The 14155-nt window shown below is 45.3% G+C and overlaps 1 protein-coding gene across 2 annotated transcripts in view; it reads left to right on the top strand.

Moving 5' to 3' along the window:
• RPIA (ribose 5-phosphate isomerase A) overlaps window positions 1–13665 on the top strand; it is a 32030-nt gene extending 18365 nt beyond the window's left edge. The window contains exons 5-10 of one of the 2 annotated variants that reach the window (XM_030564325.1): window positions 1546–1610; window positions 2371–2439; window positions 2551–2604; window positions 3192–3333; window positions 5218–5317; window positions 12529–13665. In XM_030564325.1, coding sequence (XP_030420185.1) covers window positions 1546–1610; window positions 2371–2439; window positions 2551–2604; window positions 3192–3333; window positions 5218–5317; window positions 12529–12626 — 528 coding nt within the window. In that variant the 3' untranslated portion in view covers window positions 12627–13665. The remainder of the gene's footprint in view (window positions 1–1545; window positions 1611–2370; window positions 2440–2550; window positions 2605–3191; window positions 3334–5217; window positions 5318–12528) is intronic. The other variant, XM_030564324.1, reaches the window with a different exon arrangement.
• The last annotated feature ends 490 nt before the right edge of the window (window positions 13666–14155 follow it).

Here is a 14155-nt window from a genome sequence, read left to right as displayed (position 1 = left end):
CGCAAATGCATCCCAAGCCCTCATGGCAAATCAATCATTAAAAAACGCTTGCTTTTAAACCATGTGTTAAATTTACAAAGGTACACTCACCAGAGGTTGCTTCCATGGCTTCTGTCTGGGCTAGTGGCTTGGGAGGCCTGGGAGGGAAATTCCGTCTGAGTCACAAAAAGCTCCTGGCTGTTGGGGCTAACGGAGTGCAGTGTGCTCTCTGCAAGGTCGTCGTCCTCTTCCTCTTCCTCCTCATCTTCCCCCTCTGCAGAATCCTCAGCCATGGCTGAGATTACAACCCCCACCTTGGAATCCACAGACAAGGGTGGGGTAGTGGTGGCGCAGCCCCCTAGAATTGCATGCAGCCCAGCGTAGAAGCAGCATGTTTTCGGCCCGGACCCGGACCTTCTGTTTGCTGCTTTGGTTTTCTGGTAGGCTTGTCTGAGATCCTTCACTTTCACTCTGCACTGCACTGAGTCCCTGGTGTGGCCTTTCTCCATCATAGCCTTGGAAATTTTTTCAAATGTTTTTTCATTTTGTCTTTTGGAACCGAGTTCTGTTAGCACCGAATCCTCTCCCCATATAGCGATCAGATCCAGTACCTCCCATGCGGTCCATGCTGGAGCTCTTTTTTGATTCTCAGGAGACTACATTGCTACCTGTGCTGATGAGCTCTGCGTGGTCACCTGTGCTGATCAGAGCTCCATGCTGACCAAACAGGAAATGAAATTCAAAAGTTTGCGGGGCTTTTCCTGTCTACCTGGCCAGTGCATCCGAGTTCAGATTGCTGTCCAGAGCTGTCACAGTGGTGCACTGTGGGATACCACCCGGAGGCCAATACCATCGATTTGCAGCCACACTAACCCTAATCCGATATGGTAATACCGATTTTAGCGCTGCTCCTCTCGTCGGGGAGGAGTACAGAAACCGATTTAAAGAGCCCTTTATATCGATATAAAGGGCCTCATAGTGTGGACGGGTGCGGCGTTAAATCGATTTAACGCTGCTAAAATCAGTTTAAACGCTTAGTGTAGACCAGGCTTCCCCCACCACCGCCACCACTTCCTACAGGACCTGCATTTTCTCTGGGAGTTTCACGTTCGCATACTGTCCCTACTTGTGTAACAAGACTAGACCAGATCAGCAGCTTGCCGTGGTGTGGTAGGTTACAACTGACTTGCTGGCTGCCTGCTGTTTAGCTGTGGCTGTGTATTTGTGTACCATTGTTTTCAAGAGAGACTTGTATTGAGCCATATGGCCTTGAGTCTACCCAGAGCTAGTTTTCAGCGTACTCAGGAAGCCATATAGAAATCAGTGATGGTTTCCAACATTGGTTGGGTTCAGTTTGGTGTTGGCTAGACTGTCCATGTAGTATCAAACCTCCTGTTGGCATTAGGATACTTTCCTGTGCAGTAAGGTGTGGGCAGCTCTTAGTGGATGCATGAGTTGTGGGGCTGAGTGCAGCTGTGCAAACAGCGGGTGCCTGCTTCATGACAGTTTTCATGACAAGCACATTTGTTTCCCAAGGTTTCCAAGCCATATTTTCTTTTCCCACAGCTCGATGTCGCCATTGACGGAGCTGACGAAGTGGACTCTGACCTCAGCCTTATCAAAGGTGGTGGGTAAGCAGTGCTTTGTATCTGCTTACAGCTGCAGTGCTGCAGCCAGGCTTAAACAAATAGATTAAACTACTTGTGTTGTTAGAAGTGTTTGTGTTATGATAGTATAGAGAGGGCTAAATTGAAAGCAGGGCCCCACTTTGTGTAGCGCTGTCTAAAAACTTAGTAAGAGACAATCCCTGACCCAAAGACTTTATAATCCAGTATCCAAAAGGGAGCAGGAGGTGAGAGTAGGAGCAACATCGCCATCTAGTGATACAAGCCGTGATTGCTTTGGGGCTTGGCTAAAGTTCGTGGGGACTTCTTAATCCTTTCATGCAGATCAGTCAGGAGCAGATTTGTGTTCTTGGGATTCTATGTGAATTCAGTGCTTTGAAGGGTGTCGCACTGACAACCCTGGGTATCCACACAGCAGGTATACTAATATTGGCCCGTCCATCACTGTGCCTCACCCTAGGCCTGATTGGACCACCTGTAGAGGTTGAAAGAGAGCAGTCTTCATGTCCTGGATTTCTGTGCTAAGTCCCCTTTGGGCAGAGACATTGCTTGTTAGTATGCTTGGCTGATTGCCATCTCCCCAGTGACCATGGCTATCGGTCTGGTACCTTTCACAAGTACTAACTTACCTTAGGTTTATAGGAAGTGGGAGGGGGTGAAACAACCTCCAGAATGAGTGGGGAGAATGTGAGGGATACTGTCATCCTTTGGGTCCACCCAAGCATAACAAGGCCAGTTTAATGTGTTTACTTAATTTCCTTCACAGAGGGTGCTTGACACAGGAAAAGATAGTTGCAGGCTATGCAAAATGCTTCGTCGTTGTTGCCGACTACAGGTAAAATATGTACTGCCCTTCATTCCCACAAGGTAGAGACAGAGGGTCAAATTCAGCCATAGCTAAATATGTGAGTTCGTTCACTGAGTGAGCGCATTATTTTGCTTCCAGCGCTGTCAGTGAGCACTTGGCCCTCGATGTCAATGGGAGCAGGACCAGGCCTAAGTAAGTCCAGCTCTACTGACACCTCATGAATTGAATTTGACTTTTTTTTAATTTGCAAAACCCCAGAGTTCCCAAATTGCAAAATGTGCTCGCTTCAGAATTTTTCTGTATCCATGTCTTTTGGAGTGGGTGCATCCAGCTGCCTGGCCATCTTTCCAACGTGGCTGGGCATCATCATCTGCTCTTGGGCTAACTTCCCCCTCTGCTTACATCTGTAGGATAATAGAAAATTAGCCTGCAGTCTTTCTGCACAAGTGTCTGGGTGGTAATTGGATGAAATCCTGTGACCTATGCTATACAGCAGGTCAAGCTAGATGATCTGATGATCCCATGTGGCCTTAAGATCTATGAATCTGTCTCAAAAAAGGCTTAAGGAGGATTTGAATGGAACTCTAGGCTTTCTGCTGCTCCTCTGAATTTCCCCTTAAAGGACTTGGATGTTGTGCTCTTTGGGGCTTTATATGTGAGTGTATTATTATTATTATTTATTGTATTGTGTATTATTATGTAATGTATCATTATTATTTTATTATATATTAGGTGCTGTAATATTAATATTAATCCTGTTTAAAACCAATTTCCTGTAGAAAAAATTCTAAGAACCTTGGGGACCAATGGAAGAAAGGAATCCCCATTGAAGTCATCCCAATGGCTTATGTCCCAGTGATCAGAGCAGTGACCAGGAAGTTTGGGGGTGTTGCTGAGCTGAGGATGGCTGTTCGGAAAGCGGTCAGTATGATCAAAGGTCTCTGAAGAAGGCTGCTCCCCCCCACATGAGTGTGCGTGGCATATGGCAAAACAGAAATGTGACGGATAATGTGTGTGCGAATATATAGTTTGTGCTTTTGAATATTTATAAAAGAACAAAAAACCTCTTGGCTTAAATTTTCAAAAGTGGCTAGTGACTTTGGGCATCTACTTGCGGAGCATCCCCTTCTGAAACTCCGGCCTTTTGTACAGTGTCTCAAGTGAGATAGCAAAACACAGTGTATGCGCCATAGATTTCAGGGATATATTGGGGGCACAATTTTGTTTCAGAAAGTGGTGTAAGTGTTCCCAGCCATTTTAGACTTGATTCTGACTAATGGAGGAATGGGTTGTGAATCTGAAGGTTCCAGGCCATTTGGATGAAAGTGATCTTGAAGTGATAGATTTCAAGATTCTAAGGAAAGAAAGGAGTGAGAGCAGCAGAATAAGGACATTTGACTTCAAAAAAGCAGACTTGAACTAACTTAGAGAACAGGTAGGGTGTGTGTGTCGGAGCTTTAGCTCCCCCGGCGGGTGGCTTAAAGCTTCAGTCCCTCCGTGGGTGCACCAGGGCTCCTGTGGGCTTGAAAATATTTACCAGCTCTGCTCTGGATGTCTCCAGCTGAATTTAAGCCTTGATCTGTGCCAAACTCCTAGAGTCTACCATTGACTCAACTGTGCAACTCTGGGAATATCACCTATCTTTTTCGGTCCTCTCTTTCTTCATCTGTAAAATACTTGCCTACTTAACAGGTGCTTTATGAGAATTAGTGGGTGAGGATTAAAAGAGCAATATAGTGTTTAATATCATGTATTGTTTCCCATTTTACCTGATCGGTTCATTGATATTTGGTGCCTTGCAGGCTTGTTTCCATTAGGATGAGAAATTCTGAGATGAGTCAGGTCTATTCCTGAAGTCATCTTGTTTGTGGACATTTCTTGTAAATAAAGTCCTGTTGCCCTGAACGCAGCAGCAGGTGGTGTCCTTCAGAATGGCCAAGTCAGCTGCTCCAAAGAGCTCTGTGCCCAAGAAGATCTGTCCCTCGTCTTCCTCTGAGGATTGCACTTCTCCGGCAAACCAATACGCTAGCACCCATGTTTGCAAACAGGGCAACCCCTCCACAAGGATTAGCCCTGATGTGTCATGAGGTCTAGCGCAGCAGCCCCTCGCGGTTTTTACTATGTGAAGGGACTTGTTTGCTCTTTCTGTTGAGCCTGAGAAAGTACTGGGCATGTCTGTTGGCCTTAATAAAGGGATTATCCTTGGCTCCAAGACTCCTCTTATGGTCACCATTAGTATCTTTTGGTATAAGTATTATTAATAGTGGTGGTGTTTTGCACTGAAGCTGTTCTAACAGCCTAGGACAGACTCTTTTAGGGTACTGACTCTATGAAAAAGCATCCTCTTCTCATGCTTAAATTGGTTAATTAAGGGCTGTGTCTTCCAGCCTCTGTGTAGAATATGACTAAACACCGTGTAATAGCTTTTTATCCTTGCACTGCTGAAGCCAGTAGGAATTTTGCCATTGACAACACTGGGAGCAGGTTCATCTCACAAGTACACATGTTTTTAGTCCCACATTCACCAAGGAATCTAGGTGCTTTCCATAGTCCACAGCCCCACATGCTTTGATGTAAAGTATATAGCTGTGTGTGTGTTTTTTGTTGTTGTCGTCCTCCCCACCTGGTGCAAAACAATGAGAGGGACAGTGACACAGATGAATAACAGCAATTTTCTTTGTTTTAAATGTTCTGTTTGAAACATTTATTTCTAATGGGAAACTGTGAGGGTAGCCAGCTTTGTGCCTGAGTGTTTAAAAAAAAATTTTTTTTGCAAGGTAGTTAACAGCACATCTTTTTGCCTAGGGTCCTGTGGTGACAGACAATGGGAATTTCATATTGGACTGGAAGTTTGACAAGGTCCACAAGTGGAACGAAGTGAACACAGCTATAAAAATGATACCAGGTAATCTCTCAGATTAAAAAATTACTGAATTCTGGTCTACACTGGAAATAAGGCATCAGTTGTTAACAATGTGAGTAATAAACCATTGGAACAATTTATCAAGGGTCGTGGTGGACTCTCCATCGCTGACAATTTAGAAATGAAGATCGGGTGTTTATTTTCTTTTTTATTTTCTTTTTTTAAAGATCTGTTCTAGGAATTACTTAGGGGAAGTTCTTTGGCCAGTGTAATGCAGGAGGTCAGTCAAGATGATCACAATGTTCCCTTCTGGCCTTAGAATCTATGAGTCCATGAAGTTATACTGGTATAACTCTTTTGGTTAGGGGTGGTATATTTTGCTTCCTGAATTGGAATACGTTATCATGGCATAAGAGTGCTTATCCTAGTGTAAAACTGTGTACACCTTGGATGGGTTTTTGTCACTTTAACTATCCCAATATAATTAAAACAGCAAAACTTTCTAGTCCAGATGAGTCCTAAAATCCTAATTCAGTGAGATACATAAACTCTTGCCTAATATTAAACGTGGAAATACCACAGTGCTACTCACATGCTTAAAGATAGCAAATGCTTGAGTATCTTGAGTGATCAGATGTCAGTTATATTGGTGTCCATTGATCCCAATGACTTTACAGCACTGTAACTTCTTTAGGAGAACTAGATCCTAATCTTTTTTGACTGATCTTTGTGCTGCTTCAGGTAGGAGCTCCTCATTGCAACGCTGATGGACTCTTGGGATGGGATTTTTCAAAAGCATCGAAGCCCCATTGAGAGTTGGCGTGACTTGTGCCCCTACGAGGGCCTTTCTGCACGCATGCAGTAGGGCTCTGACTTCACCAGGGTAGTTCCAGTGGTCCAATCCCCCTAGGGCGGAAGCAGTTTATACCAGTGTAAAGGTACTTGTACCAGCATAGCTATTCCCATGCAGAAGGGGAATAAGCTGTGCCAATGTAATAGTATCCATGCTGGGGGCTGCACTGGTCCAACTATTGGTAAAAGACTCTCATCCCAACAGACACAGACAGACAGATACAACATCTGTGTAGACCCACTCACTTTTAGGTGCTTTTAAAGAAGATCTCACCCTTATATGTATAAAGCTTTAGGGTGGCCATGAAGTCACAAGTTGGGCTGTGATTTGCAGGGTACGTCTGCACAGAAGCTGGGGAGTGCGATTGCCAGCTCTGGTAGACGTACACACGACTAGTTTGCTAAACATGGTACTGTAGCCGTGGCAGTATGGGCTAGCGGCCAGGGTACGATCCCGACTAAGATCATAGGTGCACACTTGGGCGTCTCGTCTGAGTCACCACCTGTGCTGGTGCAGCACAGTCCTTCTCTTAGGGCGCTAGCTTAATCAAAGCTAGCCCATGTACATCCACGTGAGCTGGGAATTCCGCTTCCCATCTGCAGTGCAGACACAGCTGTAGAGCTTCAGGCAGTGATTTAATTTTAGAAAGAGAATTTTATTTTAACTGTTGTATAACTCAGAAGGGGGTTGATTGGGTGACCTTTTGTTGGTCAAATAAAATAAAACCGAAAACTTGTACATTTCAACTCCTGCTAAGAAGCTCGACTGCTTCTACCCTGACTTAAATTACACTTACAGGCGAGTCTCATCTTACGCTGGGGTTAAGTTCTGCTGTCAGCGTGTAAAGCGAAAAACGCATAAAGTCAAAATTACATTGAGTGTAGTGGCGGGCAGAATCGCCCGCACTACAGGAACAGTATTTAAATTGTTCTCTTTTTTTTGTTTTTGCCGACCGCGCAAAGCTGAATTCATGCCTGTTAAATGCACGTAAAATGAGACTCGCCTGTATTTAAAAAAAAAAAGTGCTATCCGTATTTATGAGATCATCCACCAAGTGGCAGCATTGTTTCATTCATCTCTTCAGAACAGAATTTATCTGAGATGGTACACAAGTAATTTAAACTCAGTTCTGCAGCTCTGCTCATTATGTGTGGCATACTTGTGAGGAAACGTGCTGTGAAGAGATGCTAACCCTCCTGAATTGTCCATAATTTTCCCGATTTTATATGTAATTACGAAATTCATAATTCAGACTTAAATCACCTAATTTTGCAAGTGCACACATATTTTGTGTGTGTGTGTGTGTGTGTGTGTGTGTGTGTGTGTGTGTGTGCGCATACCGGTCACTCATCACCACTGAGGTCCGACGAGCACAGTGAATAGTCTCGCGGCAGCTCGAGGTGCTCTTCACCCCCACCCTGTGGTGCATACACCGACTGCGCGGTGAGGGTCTGATAGGCGAGTCATTTTGAATGGGTTGGGGCGCTGCTGGGTTCACTGCCCAAGCCACAGACTGTGTGTTGTGCTCCAGTTGCCCCAGGTGGGCCCTGCTGGACAACGCTAATGTGCGCTGAGTAACGAGAGCGCTCCAGCAGAGTGTGCCTGGGGCAGTTAGAGTGTAACACAGCCTGTGGCTTGGGCAGTGAATCCAGCAGTGCCCCAAGCCCCACTGACAATCACTGTGGCTTGTCTCCTGTCACATCATCACTGCGCAGTCTGGGGGAGAGGAGAATCCAGAGGGGCAGGAGGAGGCACCAGAGGAAGAGCGCAGGAATGTGACAGAGGAGGGAGAAGAGGAGGAAGATCATCTTCGGAAGAAGGTTCAGGCCCAGAACTGGCCAGGGTAATTAAGAGCCCTAAGCGGCATAGGAGGGCGGCTTTCCTAGGGCCAGTCTGCCCCATCTCCCTCTTTGGGAGTTGGATCAAGGGTGCAACCAGGGGTGGTGCAAGGCATCCAGGCCTCTCCCTTGGCCATAGACAGGGGATGTAGGGGGAGAGCCTGTTTACTCTCACATGTGCAGAAGTACATCTAAAATGCAGCCCAAGCAGTCAAGGTGCTACCCCCAAACCTCTGTCTGTATTTGGCTTCACACCTTTGGCATTTACTGATGATCTGAGCAACTTCCCTGATTCTTTTCCATAAACATCCCTAAAAGTCTCAGAGCAAGGCTGGCAGTGCTGTGCAGGAGTACGCATGACTGAGCATCAGGTTTGCAAAAAACGGCCCAAAAAACGGATTAAAACCTCTCCGCAAAGATTATATTTTACTTAAAAGAAAATACTAGGTACACTTGGGTATAATTCTTCATCATATGGGTGTTTTCTCCGGGTTAAACAGTGTCCCCAGTCCTGGAGTGTGTTGTTCATGGGCCAGTGCAACAGTCTGCCTGCTGGCCATGTATTGCAGCCTTGGGGCCTTACACAGGAAGTGTGTGGTCATGCAATTGGGTGTTATGGAAGAGGTGTGAGATTACTCAGATCCTAATTGATGTTTGCTTTTGAAACCATTAATGGCAACAAAATCCTGGTGTGTTGCATTTCTTAATCCTTTTTCATCTCAAAGCAAAATTAAACTAGTGTACAAATTACGGGATCACATCCACAGGCCACTCAATGGAGCCTACTCTAGAGGAAGGTGTGTCAGCTGTTTAACAGCACCCAGCAAAGCTGTGTACAGCAATGCAAGGCAGGAGATGAAGAGAGTGCTACAGGGGAATTTTTACTGGCATTTGATCACGGTGTCAGTGTTAACACTTCTTCAGCCATAAAAAGTACATCTGACTTTCAGTGCTACAAGTAAACATGACTGTTCAGAGACCTGTTAAATACACACCATTCATTTTCATACTGTCGGGATGAGCGCAGCAGTGTCTTTCGGGAAAAGGAGTCTGGAGGCCTGTTGTAACACACCCAACTTTCACTATTTCGCTGCATAATGCAACTAGTTGCCAGGGTGGCTTCTTTCTGATACTTTTCCATAGATACTTAATGCCAGAAGAGACCGTTAAATCATCTAGTCTGATTTCTTGCATGCCACAGGCCAGAGAATTTCATCTAGTTCCTCCTGTATTGCACCCAGTAACTTGCCTTTTAAATCAAGGAGGGGGAAATTTAATCTTGGTCATATAGTTTAAACCCAGTGTACCACTCTGCACAATTTTCTCTATTGTGATCGCATCCCTAAAGCGCTGATTCAGCAGGGTACTTAGCATGGCTCTAACTTTAAGCATACGAGCAGTTCTGTTGCCGTCAGTGAGCTTACTCAAGCACCAGCCTCACTTTTAGCATATGTACTTTGCTGACTCAGGACTTATGGACCTACATACATCAGAGGTGACGGTGGTGAGAATCCTTGGTTGCTGTTGGTGGGTTCAGTAGCAGTTCTGTTGGGGGTGGGGGGGGGTGTATCTGTAAAGGGGCCAGTCACCATTTTTTTTTCATACTCTGAACCATTATAAATTATTTGATCTCATGCCTCCCAAGAGTCGCTCACCTTGTTGTGGCAGCCTTGTGGGGAAAACTCCAGACTTCCCTCCCCAGAAGTAATTGGCTCTGGGGCATAAGAACAGCCATACTGGGTCAGACCAAAGGTCCATCTAGCCCAGTATCCTGTCTTCCCACAATGGCCAATGCCAGGTGCCCCAGAGGGAATGAACAGAACAGGTGTAATCATCAAGTGGTCAGTTCTCTGTCTCCCGTTCCCAGCTTCTGGCAAACGGAGGCTAGGGACACCATCCCTGCCCATCCTGGCTAATAGCCGTTGATGGACTTATCCTCCATGAATTTATCTAGTTCTTTTTTGAACCCTCTTACAGTCTTGGCCTGCACAACGTCCTCTGGCAAAGAGTTCCACAGGTTGACTACGTGTTGTCTGAAGAAATACTTCATTTTGTTTGTTTTTAAACCTGCTGCCTATTAATTTCATTTGGTGGCCCCTAGCTCTTGTGTTATGAGTAGAAGTAAAAAACACTTCCTTATTTACTTTCTCCACATGATTTTATAGACCTCTATCGTATCCCCCCTTAGTCGTCTCTTTTCCAAACTGAAAAGTGCCAATCTTACTAATCTCTCCTCGTGTGGAAACTGTTACATACCCCTAATCATTTTTGTTGCCCTTTTCTTAACCTTTTCCAATTCCAGTATATTCCAGGTGAGTTTGGCCATTTGCCGCTCCATAGATTGTGTCAGGCCCAGGCTAGCATTGGATTATGAAAGCATCAGGGGTCACTTGCTAGTGCAGAAATCTACTTCTGCTGTGAGACCTGGAGCAGAAAGCAATGATGAAACCCAGCCCCTCTTTAGGGTTTGCAGGAATCACAGCCAGAGGGACTAATCCTTCGTCTCCGAGTGATAGGCCTGTCTTCTTGCTAATCTGGTTCCTAGCCCAGCTTTACGTGAAGGAGCTCCACATTGTGACATCTGACCCACCCCCGCAGTCTGCCCAAACCACTGCAGCTTAAATAGCCTCCCTCTGCTGCATGGACTTTGTGTGGTGTCCTTCCCCCACATCCTGGCCTCCTAGAATACCTCCATTAGCTTCTCCATTTCTGCTCCTTCAGTGCCCTGCACTACTCTGCCACCTTATATTTCTGTTCTCTCCCCACCCCACTTCCCTTTGTAGTCTTGTCTGACTCTCACCTTCTTGCCTCTTCCAGTGTTCCCCTGCTCATGGAACTCCCTGGCAAAACAGGGGAGCCACCTCCTTAAAGCTAAGCCATAGGCGGATCTGACGCCCTCCTTAGTGAAAAGCCCTGCCCTGCTCCGCCAGCCTCCCCTTTTCATCCAGGGCACTGGAATCGTTCTGTTCTGATCCTGCAAGGTGCAGGGCACCCTCAGTTCCCGCTGCCAGGGAATCTCACAGGATTGGATTTTGGATGATAAAGCACCAGGTGGCAGGGGCAGTGTCAGCGCAGTCAGCATCTGGAAGTGAATTATACTCTGTATTTGCTCCCTGTAACTTGCTGTACATGGATCATCTATATTGTTTTATTCAGTTAAAAATACAGGGTGAAATCCTGCGCCCATTGATGTCCTGGGCAAAACTCTCATTGGCTCCAGCGGGGATAGGATTACATCCAGTGACTTGATGTTCATCATTCCACTGCATCTGAATATGTTTTTCTGCACTGGCTCCCAGCTGTCAGTTGATATCAGCCTTGAGCCCCAGGCAGCGATGCTAGTAAAACTAATCTAAATAAACTGGTGATAGTTGCCCTGTGTCACTGTCTGTCTAGAGTTCCACAGCAGAGACCTGTTGGTTTCGCATGCAGCTAGTGAAAATCTTGTGCCATTTGTCTCTGTTGTGACAGTGATTCCTTTATTTTCTGTTGTGAAACATGCTCTGCTGCAAAAAGGCTGCTCGCTCGTAAGGTGGAAGAGGAAAAGAAACGGCCATCAAGACGTGCATTCTAATCCATAGCTCCCACTGATAGTACTCCTGCAACGCTTGTCGTCCCTTCCCTTCTATATCTCACTCCTGCTGTTGATGTGTGTTTGTGCAATGTTTGCTTCAGGGCATGGTGCTTACTGACTGCTGTCACACTACTTGCTTAGCCCTCCCATCCTTCTGAGGGCCACAGAGCTGGATTCCTGCACCAATACAGAGACCCACTGGCTTTAGCGAGGCTCTCCGTGGGTGCAGATGTCCTTTTGCACTGAGCTGGTTGCAAAGTCAGGGCGTTAGCAAGCACTTCACTCTGTTCTATTCATACCCATAAGAACGATAATTCCAGATCAGCTCAATGGTCTATCCCACTGGCTCTCAAACTTTTCACTGGTGACCTCCTTCACATAGCAAGCCTCTGAGTGTGATTCCCCCTTATAAATTAAAAAAACTTTTAAATATATTTAACACCATTATAAAAGCAGGAGGCAAAGCGAGGTTTGGGATGGAGGCTGACAACCCACAACCCCCAATGTAATAACCTCGTGACCCCCTCAGGGATCCCGACCTCCAGTCTGAGAACCCCTGGTCTATCTAGTCCAGTGTCCCTCCCTAACTGGCCAGTACTGCTGCTCCAATGGTTTGTGCAAGAAATCCTGTAGTGGGGAATTCTGGGATAATCTGCCAACAAGGAAACTTTTCTTAACCCTTTCTTCCCCCAATCAAATTCTAGCTTGGCTTGTGTTCAGAAGCGTAAATGTCATAAGCTTCTCAGTACAGAGACTGATTTTGTAAAGCCATACTGGACTTTGAGGCCCAGGTCCTCAAGTGTATTTAGATGCCTAAGTCCCATTGAAATCCATAGGCGTTAGATGCCTAAGTACCTTCTGAGCTTCTGGCCTGGATGCCTGAACAGTGAAGAATAATACAGTCCCTAATTCTAGAGGATTAGAGCAGCCGGGGTAAGACTGGCAGATAGTTTGAGCCCTAACCTGTGTGTGAATGTTCTGTTCCCAGGCGTGGTGGAGACAGGTCTCTTTATCAACATGGCCGACGTGGTTTACTTTGGCATGGAAGATGGTTCTGTCAGCGCCCGTGAGAAACTGGCCCTCTGACACAGTCCAGCCATACGACGCTCCCTGCCTTTCAAACAGCTGTCATAATGGTGCCAACCTGACACGTTGCCTTAACGAGCGGCCAGCTCAGTCACAGAGGTCGGGGCAGAAGGCCTGTCAGAATCCGCTGACGTGCTACTGAATGTCTTTTTTTAAAACTATATTCTTTATTTTTTATTGTTCAGAAACGCTTGTCAGTTTTTAAAAAAAAGTCACTTGAACAGAAGTTGCTTTTAACATTTTTATTTTTTTTAATAAAAAGCATTTACCAAAAAGGACTTATCTTACAGATCTTGAACCCGCTGGTTGCTCTGACCGCATCTTGTTGTGGGGAGAAAGATAATCACAATGTATTGTTTTTATTTAGTTTGCTGGGAGGAAAAATTTAAAGATGCAGCATGTAAAACTAGGGCATATCCAGTTGGGACCTGCTGTTGCCTTACTGGAACCTTTCGGTTCTGTATTTTCTCCTGTTCGGTTTTTTTACATCATGGTTTTTAATGGTACAGAATGCCTAGTTATTCTGCATGGGTAAAATTTACCCCCTGTGCAGAGGGTTGAGACAGAAGTGTTGTATAGGCTTTTTCTGCACAGGAGTGAATTTCATCCGTTGGGCCAACCGCTGCTGTTAAACCAGTGTCAATCTGCAGTAACTCCCATCAAGATTTATTCCAATCAGTTAAGTTACTCCAGATTGATATCCTTGTAAACACGAGCAGAACTGGGTCCTTGATCAAGTTTACAGAAGTGTATTTGAGAAGCTTTCAACAATGTCTAGTACCTTAGTGGCAAATCATTCAGTTAGGAATGAAGACAATTTATCGCACCTCACAGTTGGGTTCATTCATAGGAGGATAGAGCAGAAAGCAAAGGAATATTGAGTCTTCCTGCCTGGACGGGATACAAATGTAGCAAGAGGACAAGGCAATCATCTGATGTATCCTATTCCACCTATAGGTACTTTGCATGTTACAGTGTCAAAAACGTGAGTCATCACTTTGTATGTTATGGGCACTGAAATAAAGAGCTGTAATGCCAGGTTTTTGACTGTTCTGATTCTCTTTTACAATGAAATATTTAATATCTGATGGGACAGAACCTCAGTTGATGTAAATCACCTTCACTAGAACTATAACTATTTCCACACGCCGAGAACCTGCCCCCATTTCTGTAGCTTAAGGCCTTATGTGGGACTTAAATGGGGCTTAGGCTTTGTGCCGGCTCTCTGTACAAGGGTGAATTTCACCTACACTGAATGCACCAGTTCACATTTGATTTCCTCTTTGATCTTATCAAAATATTTTTTTTGCCCATCTGAACAACATCTGTTAAACTGCAGCACTTGCATGCAAATTCTATGCAACTGAGTGAGAATTTGCATCTGTGTCTAAAAACAGCACGTGTGAGTAAGATGTTGTTCCCTTCTTGCAAACACAGGTTATTTTGGTTATCTGAAACCTCCTCCTCCCTGCAGACATGTCCTGTCAGTTCTAAAACTGCCCCATAGTTTTATACGAAGAGGACCAGCA

The sequence above is a fragment of the Gopherus evgoodei genome, chromosome 5 (genome assembly GCF_007399415.2).
Source record: "Gopherus evgoodei ecotype Sinaloan lineage chromosome 5, rGopEvg1_v1.p, whole genome shotgun sequence".
In the NCBI taxonomy this organism is placed as follows: domain Eukaryota; kingdom Metazoa; phylum Chordata; order Testudines; family Testudinidae; genus Gopherus; species Gopherus evgoodei.
Note: the sequence above shows the minus strand (reverse complement) of the source record. Positions and strands in the feature narration are given on the sequence as shown.